The sequence below is a fragment of the Eurypyga helias genome, unplaced genomic scaffold (assembly GCF_000690775.1).
Source record: "Eurypyga helias isolate BGI_N326 unplaced genomic scaffold, ASM69077v1 scaffold17830, whole genome shotgun sequence".
In the NCBI taxonomy this organism is placed as follows: domain Eukaryota; kingdom Metazoa; phylum Chordata; class Aves; order Eurypygiformes; family Eurypygidae; genus Eurypyga; species Eurypyga helias.
The window spans coordinates 38,348-53,728 of record NW_010223978.1 but is presented as its reverse complement, the minus strand read 5'-3'; the positions used below and the strand labels follow the sequence as shown (position 1 = coordinate 53,728).

General features: G+C 49.7%; 1 protein-coding gene across 1 annotated transcript; it reads left to right on the top strand.

Moving 5' to 3' along the window:
* The first annotated feature begins 321 nt into the window (after nucleotides 1-321).
* On the top strand, nucleotides 322-10,911 carry LOC104515810 (cytochrome P450 4B1-like). Its single transcript, XM_010159958.1, is given in 13 exon segments — nucleotides 322-390; nucleotides 2,018-2,087; nucleotides 3,557-3,742; nucleotides 4,418-4,462; nucleotides 4,982-5,109; nucleotides 6,658-6,782; nucleotides 6,900-7,051; nucleotides 7,624-7,730; nucleotides 8,061-8,251; nucleotides 8,803-8,936; nucleotides 9,554-9,618; nucleotides 10,135-10,217; nucleotides 10,743-10,911. Coding segments are annotated over 13 exon segments (1,524 nt in total).
* Nucleotides 10,912-15,381: the final 4,470 nt, after the last annotated feature.

Genomic DNA, 15,381 nt, shown 5'->3' with positions numbered 1-15,381 from the left:
TGCCGGTGGGACTTGTCGCGGTGGTCCAGGAGAATTGCTTCCTCTAGTCCCCGGGGTAAGGGAAAGGTGGGCATCCTTTTTCTCAGCCGTGCAAACTGCTTTCTCTGCCTACGATGCCTGCAGAACAGCACACGCAGGCTGCTGCAAAACGCAGGGTGGAAGGAGGTGGTAGCTGGGTCGGAAATAAAGAAAGCAAAAATACAATGTGGTGTGGGCAAGGTGTAACCCAGCGTTAGTGCTGGAGGCTGCAGACCCTCCTGCTGGGGCTGCGGGCAGGCTCCGCTGTCACCCCGCTGCGGCTGTCCCTGCGAGGACGGGCAGATGCACCCTGCTCCCAGCATCCGCACGCACCTTCTCTCCCTCGCCAGCTCGCATCAGCTTCACGACCAGGTGAGCCAGAAAGGCTGTTGATCGTTTTGAGTCACGTTTAAGTCACAAAACACATCCCAGGTATAGCACCTGGCACAGAGGCCGTGGAACTTTTCGAGGTTGCATTAAAGCCATGACTAACTAAACCCACGTACATCGGCGAGCCTTGTTCTGCGCCCTCGTGGCGCGGGTGACTGTTCCCCGAGGTATGTGCTTGCCCGCACAGCTCAGCGTGGCTGCCTTGGCAAACAGATTTCCACAACTCATCGGCAGCTTCGCTGAGCTGAGCTGCCCGATGCGAAAGGCTTTTCCATACATGCTAAAGTCTGCTTAAAATCCCCCTGACTTCTCCTGGGACCTGCTGATGCCCCCTGCCCTGGCCAAATCTGTGACACATTAAATAACTGGCACCCTGAAAAGTAGCTGGGAAATCTGGAAGGGACCTCCTAGGGCTTGTCTCTGTGCCGTTGGCAGCCCCAGTTTTGCTGTGCTGTTCGGGACGGCCAGTCTTTTGGCAACATAAGCATGAAGATGGGCCAGTTCAGGGCTTTGTTGCGCTGCCAGTTCGCCTTGAAAACTGCAGTTAAATGAAGTAAGTTTGCCTGTTTGTCAGTTGGACTATTTATCCTGGAATGGAATTTAACCATTTGTGCTGATCGCTCATTCCCACTGTGGCTAGGTTGTTCACGGCTCAACTTTTACCTCAGACTGTATTTTTGGAAGAATTCCTGTTTTGCAAATTTAATCATTTGCTGATTAAATGCTGCTGAATTCCCCAGAGCCCAACAGTTCACTGAGCCAGTGAAGAAAGCGGCAGTGCCAGAGCACATGCTGAATACAAAGTTTACACACACTTCGGAGGAGGATCGGAGACCTGGATTGAGGGAGAGGACTGACATTTCCTGTTCTGTTGATTTAAAGTGATTAATTGCCTGTTTTGATTCAGCTCAGTTTTGTATCTCAAATATATTTGTCATGCTTTGTGTGGGTCTCCTGGGAATGCACCCTTGAGTTTAAAATGTTCTTAGTTATGGTCTATAGTCTCTGCTCATCCAAATCACTTGGTAGAAATTTTGTTGGAATATCAGGAGAGGTTGTGGAATATCAGGAGAGGTTGTGGAATATCAGGAGAAGTCCAATCCCACTTCAGCAGCACGACTTAGTTAAAACCTGGCGTGCCAGCTCCGAGCTGGCCAAACCAACTTCCCAAGGTCACAGTTGGTGGGGAGCAGAGGAGAGCATGGAGCTGCCCCACAGGTGCAGGGGCTGTGGGTCCCTCGGCACCCCTTTGCCTGCATCTGCCTTGTGCGTGTGGCTGGTGGAGGGGAGCCAGCCTGGATTTGAGTGAGCATGGAGCAGCTTCGTGCTCAGATTTCAGCTCCTGTGTTCTCTGTGTCATTTGCTATGGATGTGTGGTCATTAAAAGAGCCTTTACACATCTCTTCTGAGATGCTTTTAGTGTTGGATCCAGTCCAAAACTTGCATTTCCGCATGAGATCAGGCTTTTACCTTTCTCCCTTAGACCCGAGCGGGGTTATACTTCTCAAGCCCTCGAGGGAGGAAGAAGAAATGATGATCTTTCATCCAGAATCTGGTAGCAGAGGCCCTGGTTAAGAAGTAGGCGCTTTCCATTCCTTTTCCTCTGCAGCCCACAGGACTTTACACTATCTACGCCCCAGAGTGCTCGGCACAGCAGGTGGAGGTTACCCACCTTGGGGGTAAATCTCCCACATAAACCCATCCCACCCTCTGCCAGCGCAGGGCTGGTTCTTGATAGCACAAACCAAGTCCAGTGCTCCAAAACCAAGGTTGGCTGCAAAGGCTTCTAGTGTTAGGGCTTCAGCCAGTGAGGTTTGCTCAGCATCTCCCCTTTACTTCCATGGATGCTCTCTGTGATGTCATGACGGGAGGAAGCACAAGCAGAGGTATCAAAGGGACTTTCCTGTGTTCAAGTGTCGCTCGGCTAAAGGCACCGCACCTAGCCCTGCTTCTGCTGGCGTTGCCAAAGGGGTGGATGCTGGGCAGAGAGCCTGGCTGTGCCCCCACACAGCCTGGGCGGTCCCTGGCAGATGCTCTGCGGCTGAGCATCCTCTCAGCGACAGGCCTGACATGGGTGATTATTTGAGTATAAGCCATCTCCCGGGTTGCAAAACACTGGTCAAATGAAAAACTGAGCTAACTCAGCACCAAAGTGACTGAGCAAATAGTCCCTTGGTCAGTCAATAGGGTGACTCTGTGGCTGATTTCTACACCAGTATGCAGGTGTACTTGAACTTCAAGCTTCAAGCAGCAGCAGCTATGTCAGCACTAGTTCACAAAAATCCTTCTCCCTGGCAGAGTAGTTTCTGTTCAAAGAAAAGGGAATTCTTATATGGTTTTGTCTCAATGATCTATTTTTTTCTGCCTATGACTTTGGATCTTTCCCACTGGTCTTTCCACTTTTTCTTTGTCTATTGCCTGTTTAATATACAACAACACTGGCTATAAAAGCCATAAAATGGTGATCACTTTCCAAGAGTGAACCCGTCAGTGTTGCTGATACAAATGCTGGTGCTCACGCTACTCCTCAGCCTGCAGCTTCCGAGGGCCAGAGATGAACCTTTCTGGGAGCACCAGCTCTTTATTGCCTATTAAATTCAATTCCTGGAAATCAATAACATCTTAATGTGATGTTATTAACTAGCGTTCCCTCCTCCGTACACTCCATTGGTGACTGTGGACTCATTCTGTTGGATTTTACCTGGATACTGGCCTTCTTCACGTAAATGGCTGGAGGAACCTGTGGGTCAGGAGGCATCATTACACCGGGGCAGACACAGGAGCGATGCTGTTGGCTGCTGTAAAAGTGCTGCTGTATTTTCTCACATCTGCGGGGTGCTAATTGCTCAGCCACGTGCAAGTGAGAACATATTTACATGCCACAAAATGCAGATGCTGTCAGGGAAAATCTGAGTCTTCCTTGGGGTGGCCATGGAAAAAGAACATGTGTGCACTGACAGGCACCGCCACTGTCCCTGAGGATGTTCTCCATGGCTAGGGTCAGTTTATAAGGAAGAATTACTTTATATGATGTTTAGAAGTGACAAGAATCTCTACAGATGCTCTGCAAATACAGAGTGATAACACCTTGTTTGCCATTACCTGGTTTTGTGATGCAGAAAGACCTTGAGCTAAAAAGTATTGTGAGATTTATTTTTATTTCTCCAAATCTATGTATGCTTTCTCTTTTTACTTCTCCACAACTAGTTTGTTAAGGAGGAAGAGGTGCTGGACAAGGTGGAAATCTGGGCACAGAAGTATCTATGCGCTCACCCTATCTGGTTTCTGGTTGTCACTGATCCTGACTATGCCAAGGCTCTGTTGGCCAGAGGAGGTGAGGAGATGATGCCTTCAGCTGTAGAGCAACAACTACAGCCTGCAGATTTCCTGTGCCAGCCTAAAGATTCATAGCAAGGCAGGGTTTCACAGAGAGGTTGTCTTGCAGAAATCATCTAAAGGCATGGAGAGATACCCCTCCCTGGTGCCATGCTCTGGGTGCTTCAGGCACAGGGCTGTGGGGCTGCCTGGGACCCCTCCAAGTCAATTGCTGCAAATCACACCTCCTGAGGCGCTCCTTGAAAGGTTATCTTCTTGGTGCCTGGCCCCAGCAAGGAAAAGACAGCTGGGAGCTTTTTTCCACAGCTCTGAGCCATGGCTCCTACTACAGAGCCTTATATTTAATGCATCAAGAGAGAAAGGTGCGTAAGAGTTCTGTCTGGGAGGGTTAATCATTTGTCACACAGCACAGACTTTGGACTACCAATATTCTTGTTTATTCCAGTCTGGGCATCTGGTTTTATATGTGTTTCTTGCAGTTGGGCCAAACAGTGGGGTTTTTTTGTGGTGAAATACTCTTGAATTCTGCAGGGATGCCACCAATTCTGCTTCATACCCAACCAAAAGTGAGAGCCCAGAGGGAGCTTTGGGGTTCAAACCAGTAAATTGGTGCTAGTGAAACATTTACCATTTCCTTTCCTCTTTCTTGATGATATTTTTTTTTTTTTTGCAGATCCCAAGGATAACATCAGTTATAAACACCTTGTCCCGTGGATCGGTATGTATTCCCAGGGCTTTGCCTACCTGGAATGATTCTGGTTAGTCAAGAATGTGCTGTAAATAAACAGCACTGTGCTTGTTCCTTGATGCAGTTATAGCTAAAAGCTTCCTGACATTATTGAGTTTATTGAAAAAGGTACTAAATAATGCTATTTTTTGTGATTTGAGAAAAGGAATTTCAGACATAGTCATACATACAAATAAGGACCACTTAGACATCCATAGGTAGTAAAGGGCGGTGGTGGGGGAAGCTCAGATTCACTGGAGGACCGGTGGAAAATGCATCTGCTCATCTGAACTCCTCACCTCCATCAGAGCCGGTGTTTCTACTCGGAGGCAGCGCTGTGTGGTTTCAGTGAGCAGGGCAGGTCCCGGAGCTGACAGCAGCACGTGGAAACACTCTCTCATAGCAGCTCAGATTTAATCATGCTCCTTGCAGGTGGAGGCTGTGTCCACAGACAGGTGAAAGCAGCCTGCTTGTGCCCAGCAAAACATGCCTTGCCTCTGTTTTCCCCAGGAAATGGGTTGCTGATCCTCCATGGGCCAAAATGGCACCAACATCGAAAACTCCTGACTCCAGGGTTTCATTACGACATCTTGAAACCGTACGTGGCCCTGATGGCAGAGTCTACTAACGTGATGCTGGTAGGACTCATCTCTGATGCTCCTCTCTCTGCCCTGTTTTCCCTTCCCTGATCCTGACTGGTTAGGAGGTAGATGCTGGAGCAGGATTTTCTTACAGTGCCCTTACTCACAACCTGGTAAGCGTAAGGACAGGCTGGCTGTGGTGGTCAAGGTTGCCAGGCCACCACAAATCCCTGCCTGTGGGCTGGAAGGACCGAGCAGGTTGAACTTCCCTACTGGGACTATGTCTCTGGTACAGCTTTGGGCTCTGTCGTTAAAATTTGAGGATTAATATTACTGCTGTCCCCAAACTGTGCATAATCTCAATCCCAACTGCAACTACTTGTAAGGCATTTTTGTAAATGAAAAATTGAAGTATATAAAGGTTCATAATAAATCCCCAAAATACAATGTTTGGGGCAGAGCTACACTGTGACCTAAGGTTAAAGGGTATCATTTGCTGTCAGCATACCCGTGACTGGATTGCAATCCCTGCCTTGTCTAATACACAGTGAGACTGCACTGTTCTTCCATCCATCTGGGCTGGGCACGATGGGAACAGGTGTGAATTACAGGTGAGGGGCACCAGGCTTTGTGCATGTGGACAGAAGGAAGAGTCTGGGTGCCAGATCCATTCCTTCTCCTTTGCATCCAACCTCCCCAGCAGCTCCACATGGATCTGCTGTCCTCCCTCCCACCAGCCCAGGGAGCATCCAGGAGCCGGGGGCTGGAGCCAGGAGAGCTTTTGCAGTGCACACAAGTGCCTGGCAAGTTACAATTCCTTGCAGGCAGTGCAAAGGGTCTACAAGTTATGGAAGCCCATGCCACGAGGTGGCAATCTTGGTCCGTGCTAAGGACTAATGTGTGTCCGTATAAACCCTGCTCCCCAGCCTGGTTTCATGCCTTGAGGGCTCAGATGTGACCCTGCTCCTCCATCTCCTCCCTTTCTCAGCCTTTGAGTCAACTGGTTCCTTACAGCCACGAAGGGACAGAGGATTCGACATCCTTTCGTATCTGCCAGGCAAGAGAAACACCATAGTTTCTCTAGGGATGCCCTATGGGAAGCGTTAAGCAAAAGCTCCTATATTATATGCTGGAGAAACACAGTGGGGGAGCAATTGTGAGCTGGAAGCGTGTGTCTTAGAGACCAAGGGCACCAAAATCATATGTGCTTGTAAGAGAGAGACAGCAAACAGAGACTCGGTGAGGCCCAATGCTGATACGTGCTGCTCTTGTGCAGGAAACACACTGCACCCTAAGAAGGACTTTGGTAACGTGCCCCCTCACCCAGCAGTGCACCCATCCTGGGCTCCTCCAGGTGCCTTTGCGCCAGGGTAGGGTGTACCAGGGCTCAGGGCTGCCAGGATCTGAGAGCAGCAGCTGCCTGAGGCAAATCTCACGTTAACCATCACGCTTTTGGCTTCTGGGACTTTGATGGTAACTAAGAGATCCTCTTCTTTTTTTCCATTTCTCTGGGGTGTATCCCTAGATTAGCACTCAATGAGAGAGTGAATGCAGGTCATAGAGAACTGTCCCCTGCCTCTCATTTCTGTCTCCTTTGAACCCTAGGATAAATGGGAACAGCTGATCACAGATGGGAAACCTGTGGAGCTCTTCGAGCATGTCAGCTTGATGACTCTCGATAACATCATGAAATGTGCCTTCAGCTGTCACAGCAACTGCCAGACCAACAGGTCAGTCCTGGCTGCCCCAAACCCCAGCAGGAAATTTGCAGCTCCAAAGGGAAGTGGGCAAATTGCTTGTCGTGGTAGTCCCAAATTTAAAAACTTCCACCATTCCGCTCTCACCAGGAAAAACACCTACATCCAGGCTGTCTATGACCTATGCCTTATGGTGCACCAACGCCTCCGCATCTTCCCCTACCATAACGACATCATTTACTGGCTCAGCCCCCACGGATATCGGTTCAGGAAGGTCTGCCAGCTCGCTCACGAGCACACAGGTATTCCCTGCCTCCATCCTCTCCCAAAGCTCTTGAGCAGGGTGGGTGATGGCTGAGCAGAGGCAGTTGAGTTACCTCCTTGCAGTGATCCTGCCTGAAGTCTTGGAGCTGGGATCCAAGCAGAGCATCAGCCCGCAGCAGTGGTGTGATCTAGGTGTGAAGCAAGGGGGTCTCACAGGTCCTGGGTTATTAAACTGGACTAACAGAGGAATTCCCCTCTGGGAACACTCCTGTTAAATGACCAGAGACTGATGAGACAAGGGATGGCTGCTGCAGGCAACACCAATGCAAGGGATGAGTTTCCTTTCCAGGCCAGGTGTGATTTTAATGCAGGAGTGGTGGTTAAACAGGCTGAGGAGTCTGTGTTGGACAAAGAATTTTGCAGAAAAGGTTGGTAATGTGCACGGCATTTGCTGCTGAGAAAGCCAAACTGCCTGGGGCGCAGAAGCACACATCAAATGCATTTTGGACTGAGCTGGGGGCACCCCCTTGGGTGCGCTTTGCGTTGGCAGGACCATTTTGCAGCTCAACATCTCCAGCCCCTGATGAACCTTAAACTATTTCTTCCCCAGACAAGGTGATCCATGAGCGAAAGGAGTCCCTTAAAGATGAACGGGAATTTGAAAAGATCCAGAAGAAGAGACATTTGGACTTCTTGGACATTCTGCTGTGTGCCAGAGTGAGTGGCAAGGGGTGACGTTTGTAGCCTCTGTTGGGGAACACAACATGCAGAGGGTTTTCATAGTCTTGATATGAATATGTTTAATATGTGGAGGGAATAAAGGGATTTATAAGCAAAGGAAAAGAGGCCCTGAATTCAGTCTAAATGGAGATTGATTTTTTTTATACATATGCCAGAGGCATCACCACCCCCCTTTGCAGTAGCTGAAAGAATATAATGTCCTCTCCTGGGGTATTATATCTTATGTGTATATCAAGGCCACTGTAATAGATGTGTTTTATCTCTCTGAGTACATGTGGGTCACTGAAAATGTCTCTGGGCTGTTAGGATGAGAACGGAGCTGGACTGTCCGATGAGGACCTGCGTGCCGAGGTGGACACGTTCATGTTTGAGGGCCATGATACTACAGCCAGCGGGATCTCCTGGCTCTTCTACTGCCTGGCATCACACCCTGAGCACCAGGCAAGGTGCCGGGAGGAGATCCAGGGGATCCTGGGGGACCGGAAGACGCTTCAGTGGTAAGGTGACACATTTCCTGGGCTGGTAAGGTTTTTTGCCATCTCCAGTATTTCTAAATGAGCAATATCTCAAGGCTTGAAAGCGGGGTGCTAAAGGAGTGATTTGTAAGGTTGCTGCATGCACAGGGACTTCATAGATGGAGCAGATACTGCATCCTTCAGCTAAATCTGCCTCCCTGCCCTTCAGGGCTTCAGGGCTCCTATTTCCAGGGCAGACCTGAGAAAAAACCATCCCAGACCAGGAGGACATGCTGGATGCCATGCCAAGACCTGGGCTACCAACGTTGCCCTTTGCTCTCTTCTGTTTTCTATCCATGGGACATTGTAATTGTGGCTTTTCACTTTCCACTGTGACTTTGTGCTTGAGCTTGTTCAGAGGTTGTTAAGGTTGTTCAGAGGTGTCTTGGGGTCCTCAGCTTGCAGCAGCCCATGGTTGAATGTTGTGGGTCCCTCCATAAACCCCATCTGTTGCAAGGGGGTCTTCCAAGGGTGATGGCCATGGGGCAAGGGTACCAGGGGCAGCACGTGACTCAGCCTGTCTGTCCTGGCAGGGAGGACCTGGGCAAGATGACTTACAGCACCATGTGCATCAAGGAGAGCCTTCGCCTTTACCCTCCGGTGCCCGGCGTGTCCCGGCAGCTCAGCAAACCCATCACCTTCTCTGACGGACGCACCTTGCCAGAAGGTCTGTAAGCCCTGTTCCCCTTCACAAAATTGTACTCTTGGACATCTCTCTGCCTGCTGCAGAGCAAAGGTGACAGCCCTGCCTCTTCCTTCTCACCGGCACAGATGTTCAGACAGGACTGTGCAGATACTGGCGTCTCACTGATAGACTGAGGTCTGGGCTTACAGCTGCATCTGCATGACATCCCTCCTGCCACCACCGCCATAGGGCAGCCGTCCCTGTGCCCAAAACCCCTTCTCTTCCTGGCTATGGTTCACCCATTTCAGCAAACTGCAGGCGCAGGGGGATGGGGACCGGTCCCATTCTGATTTGCAGCATGGGAATTGCCCTGTGCTCCTGCTTTCCTTCCCTGATTTAGCGCACAAGTGGACAGCGTCAGTGGGGGCATGATCTGGCTATGGTGCCAGCGCCTACCTCATTTCCACTGTTTGGCTGCTGACAACTAAACAAACGGAAAATGTTTAGTTTTCTTTGAAGCCAGTGACAAAACCCTTATTGGTTTCCAGTTGACAGAAAAGACCATGATGGTTTAGACAGACCTGCGTGTGAGCGGGCTGCAACTTCTCCTTTAGTTTCTTTGTCACTGAGCCCTTTCCTCCTCCTGAATTGCTTTACAGGCAGCGTGGCTGCGATCAGCATTTATCTCATTCACAGAAACCCCGCGGTATGGAAAGACCCTTTGGTAAGTTTTCTTCTGCCCTTCTCATATTTTTTCCCCTTCTTGATGTGCCTCATCGAATGCCTTCTTCACCTGTTAGCAGGAGAGCAGAGTCCCTGATGCTGAGCATCTTTGGCCATGGGAATCACGCTGAGACGTGACTGTCTTGGCCAGCTGCAGCATGGGGCGATCAGACGGCAGCATTAGGGCTGGGTGCTGCCCAGGCAGTAAGACAAAGTGCTCTGAAGGGCTTGTGTTAACAGGCAAAAGGATGACTTTTTGCTGAGCTCACAGGTGGAGAATTGGGTCCTGGCTCCCTGGTTTTCATCGTATCTGTGTCTGGTTTGTCTTGGCGACACCATTGCAAGGCTCAGTAGACGGCAAGGGAGCCTGGTGTATGAGTTGCAGTCCACCTCAAAATGAATTCTCTCTCCAATGGGGTTGTTCAGAAATTATGGGGAGTTGTTCTTCTGAAGGTACCAGTCAGTACTGTGTTCCTTAAATAATCCCTTTTTCTTGCTGCATATTCTTCATTTCCAGGTATTTGACCCTTTGCGGTTTTCCCCGGAGAACATCGCTGGCAGACACTCACACGCCTTTCTGCCTTTTTCTGCTGGAATGAGGTAAAGTGTATTGAATGCTGAAGGAGTAGTGGGAAGAGAAATCATGTGTCCCTGGAAACTGCTCAGCCTGAGAAGGGAATGCTGCTGTTATAATTGCTGTCGGGGAAGCACTCGCAGGGTTCTTTCAGAGACCACTGCCTCAAGTCCTGGCTCTGCAGCGTTAAATAGTTCATGAGCATATAACAAGCGTTTGTGCCACGGAGGGGTTCTGATACCAGCAGGCAAAATGGGAAGGAAACATTCTCATGTCCTTCTTTGGGATGGGGAATGGCATCCCAAAGCTGCTGAGCATCCTGCTGGCATCGTATGGGGAACCTGCAGCTCTCCTCCCCTCCTTGATGCAGAGACCCCATCCCCTGCTCAGCCCATGCCCCTGCTTTTACCACCCAAAACGCTGCCTGGGGCCCCCAGAGCTGCAGAGGGGAAGGGTTGTGTGCTGGTGTGAGCAGTCTGGGATCTGACCGCAGGGGTTTGTCCACGCCCAGCACTGAGATGGGGTGGCTGAGCTGCTCTGTTTTACCCCAGGAACTGCATTGGGCAGCAGTTCGCCATGAACGAGCTGAAGATAGCACTGGCCCTGACCCTTCTCCGCTTCAAGCTCTCACCCGATCCCACCAGGCCTCCCTGCAAAATACCTCAGATTATCCTTCGCTCCAAGAACGGGATTCACCTCTACCTAAAGAAAATCCACTGATGCTGGAAAATGCTATGCCTTTGCCGGAGGGAGGGACCAAGCAGATGACAGGACAATCTTTCTCTGGGGCAAAAAGTTCAGGGCAGGATTTGGGGATGAGGATTCCTGATTTATGTGCTTCTTCCACCAGCTGAAAGCCCTTTTTGGCCTGGGTCCAGATAGTCTGGATCTTGGAGCAGCCAGACGTGTCCATGCCTCTTTGCTGGCTTTCCCCTCACACAACCGCAGAGCCCAGCCGAAGCTGCCCTGAGGGCTGCCCTCCCACTGCAAGGGGCCTGGGAACATCTGCAGGTCCCACCAGCTTCCTCCTCACCAAATCCTGCCTTCACCCTCATGTCCTGACTGAATCCATGACCATTCCCAGCCCTGCTCCATCGTCAGCACCTTCCTCAGTGCCTAGAGGTCAGCCCTCCTCTCCTGCAGCGGGACAGCCCGTGGCAGAGCTCTGTTTCTCTTCTCACACTCAGTCTCTGTTTTGTTGAAAACACTGATTCCAGTTTGGGCTCAGAAATTCTGCCTAAACTGCAAAACATTCTGTAATTTTTGTGTTAATAAACCAATAATTATTGCTGTAACAGCAGCTCTGTAGGGTTTTATGGCTGATGCTTGCCTGCTTCGTCACAAATACAGCATAAAACCCCTTTATAAGTGGGAAATGGAGAGGAAACCTATGAGCAGCAAGAGGCGACCCTGGGGGTGTCCATCTGGGCCCCTACCTGCAGGTTTCCAGCCTCAGCCAATGCAGCATCTCCTTCCATGGGTTTCCTTAACAGGGTTTCAATGTGCAGTCTTCAAGGGAGGAGTTCTGACAGTTGGAAAGGGTTTTTTTCTCTCTTTTTTTTATTTTCCTAAGCTGATGAAGTTATGAGAGTTGTATGCTTGAGTAGGACACTAGCAAGCTGTCCCTCTGCCTCTGCAGGAATCGCTACTGGGGTAGAAAGCATCAAATTGGAAATCCCAAATGCTGCTGTTGCAATTCGCGTCGTGGTGACGTTGACTGTGGTTCTGGCATTGTGGGCAGGCTGCTGTGCAGTAAGACAGCACCTGGCTTCATACAGCTCTCATGGTAAGGCAGATAGAAAGCAGGAGGGGAAACAGGAGGAGCTTTTTGCGGCATGCACTGTGCTTCACTACCAACACCACGACTCCAATCCCTGGGGAGTCCCATTAACAGAAGGTTATATCACACATAAGGTTTTGTCCGATTTTAATTTTCAATACATACAGGGTGCCCATAATAAATAATAGAGATAATGCAAATAACTTGTGTCATACCTCACTCCGAGCGTATTACCAACCCATGGCAAATGTCACACCAAAGGTGTCCTCAGCTGCCAACACCAGGCCAGTACGTTGTGCAAACAGGGTTGCACCTCCTCTGCCACATAACCCCTACCACAGCTGTATCCCTAGCTACCACCAAACCCCCACAAAACTCCTCCTGTCTCCTCTCCACTTACCTCTGCGCCAGCACATCCGGCCACCATCGATAAAACCCGCCCGCCACGGGCTGCTCGCTCAGCCAAGCAGCCTCCAGAAATGTCCATCAGCCAGCTTCACCTCCGATCTCCATACCTCATGGTGCTCCAGGCACCCCAGCCACAAATCAATCCCTCCTTTGAGCAAAACCTCCAGGCTGACCTGAAGCAACTGCTATGATCCGGTAATACTCCATTTCAGAAGAAAAGGTAAAAGAAAGAGATCACCTGCGTGCACAGGTGACATGAAGGACATGACTGCATCAGCCAGGTTTGCCCTGAATTCAATTACAACTCTGTGAAGCCTGAGTACACAAAAAATACCAAATGACTCCCACCCTACCATAGCTTGCGGGGAGAAAAACTTGGGTTTCTCCATATCCTGGAATAAGTAAAAGGAAATCCATGATTTATCTCCTCCTGATGAGGCTCTGGCTCAGAAGGAAGGCAGCCCCTGGCTCAAGGCTGCTCAGTCACAGCCTCTAGTGATGTGGCAAGCTGACAAAGGCCAGTTCCTTCAGCTGTGTTCAAACATATTTCAAAGCCACTGGGCAAAGGCTCACAGGGTAAAAGCTGCAAACCGACCTCACCGCCTTTCCTCCGCCTTTCCACCTCCACCAGGAAAACCAAATCCCAGTTCAACTTACTTTCGCTCCAGAGTTAATCCAATTTATTTTGGTCTGAGCCAGTTCCTCTCAAAGGAGCGGGAGCGTCGGTGCGGTGGTACAGCACCCACTTTGCAGGGGACACTCGCTGCGGCTGGCGCCGCCGCAGGGCAGCCCGGGTGAGCGCCTGCACGCTCCAGCTGCCGGTCCCCGCGTCGGACGTGAGGTCTGGAGTCGGAATCAGAGATATTCCCACAGTGGAGAGAGACAGAGTATGCTTATTAAAATGTAGGATGTCATACAGCTCTCAGAAGACACACAGGCACTTTGGAGGGCGGTATTAGGATTCAAAATGATCTTGATAAGTTGAAAAAATGCTCAAGTGACTAGGACGCAGGCACAGCCATTGCACAGAACCAAGAGGGGAAATGACTGATAGGCAGCAATCTCCCCAAAAGTTATTTTGTAGATGCAGAGGCTCACAAGGGAAATGCAAATCGATGGTATCCTGCAGTTGTAATCAAAGCAAGCATCGTACTTGGATACATAAATGCAAATATTTCTCAAAATTTTTTCATGTGCATCTCCTTTCACTAGATGAGATGAGACGGTGTCCTTCAACCCTGCCTGGAGATTCACGTATAAAGGTTACTGCATTTACTCCAAAATGTGCCTTGCCTACATACTCTAAAGTGTAAAATGAGAACATTTTTAATCAAAATAGCTGAAGTCACTAGAAGCAAATGGCATGCATCTCTATGTTGGATTCGATTTTCTTCTAAATAAAAGATTTGAAAAAAATTCCATCTAAAAAGGAGTGGATGAACCTTGACATGCAAATGTGAAAGAAAACATGAGCATCTGAGGAGCAAGAGCACAAGGCAGAAATCATGGTGTATCCACTGAAGGGGAATAGGCGAAGGGATCAGACCTCAGGAACCTGGCATAACAGTCCTCATGTAAATACCTGGCAGCTGCTAAATTGCATTTAGGTAGAAACAGATTACACAGCATAAAGCACTCCCTAAGGTTTCTTAAGCCCTGACACAGGCTGCTTGGGGAATCCACGCTTTCCGAGGTTTTAAGAGCAGGTCACCATTTTTGCTGCATAATCCAAAAACCTGAAGAAGGCAATAAATGCGGTGTAAGGCTACAGCAGGGTACCTCTGGTCTGGTTTTTGGGAGTGGACTGATCCGGGAGTTGAGGAAATCCTGCATTGCTGCTTTCCCATATGGGTTGTCCGACACATGAATGTTCCTGGCTCAGGGACGGAAAAGCCAGGCTGATCCTGCCTTCACCCTGCTCATTCATTGTCCCCTCCACGACTTTTAGGATTCACCAAAAATCTGTCTCTTCATACCTGCAGAGGAAAAGGAAAGGTGCTCTGCAGCATTCCCATCCTCCCCTCTGTGTTGTGCTCCTGGCTTCTTGGCACGGGAGAGGAGCGGAGCCCTCTTCCCCCTGCAGTCACATACCTAAGCCCAACATCATCAGATCTGTGCACAAAGTGCTTCTTGGTGCTAACACACTCCGAGGCCAGGAGCTAAAGACAGTGTCTTCTAAATAATGCCATGCATGGCAGCCCAGCTCCCAATCTCCCACAGCCACATGGACCGGTACTGCATGCCAGGCCAGCCAGCCTGCATCCCGCATCTTGCATCCTGCATCCCAAATGTAATATCCTGCATCCCACATCCCGCATCCTGCATCACCCCACATCCTGCATCCCGCATCACCCCACATCCTGCATCCCGCATCTTGTATCCCGCATCCCACATGTCATATCCTGCATCATCCCACATCCCGCATCCTGAATACAACATCTTCTGTGGTTGCTCTGCTTTTGAACTGGAGAGCTGGCTGAGGCTGCGACAGGGTTCCTGGACAACTTCGTCCCAGTGCCAGACTGAGACAGAACTTTCCAGAATGTAATTTCTGAGAGCTCTTCCCCCCAAATATCTTTTCCCTCCTAGATATTAGGGACATGGTATTAATAAAAAGACCTAGTCACTGGGGAAGTACAACTGAGCGATAAAGACAGACAAAGACTAGACGCAGAGAGTTTACCTCATTCTTTAATCCCTCCCAACTTTCTGCAGAAAGGGTGATTGCAAAGATGATGAGCTGACCTCGGACTGCCTGATTCAGTCCTTCAGATAAGTAATTTAACAAGAATTCTTGAGAGGGGCTATGTGGGGTGCAACAGGATAAGTCTTTGTTTTGGTTAAAAACATCTTGGATTTTTCTCGTCGCTACAGCTCGATCTTTCAGTAACAACAAAGCAAAGGTGCCATCTACTCACCCACTTACTCCTTACCCCATGGAGACTGTCGTAATAGCTGCACAGCCACATCCTGGTCACACAAGGGTACCCATCCATCGCAGT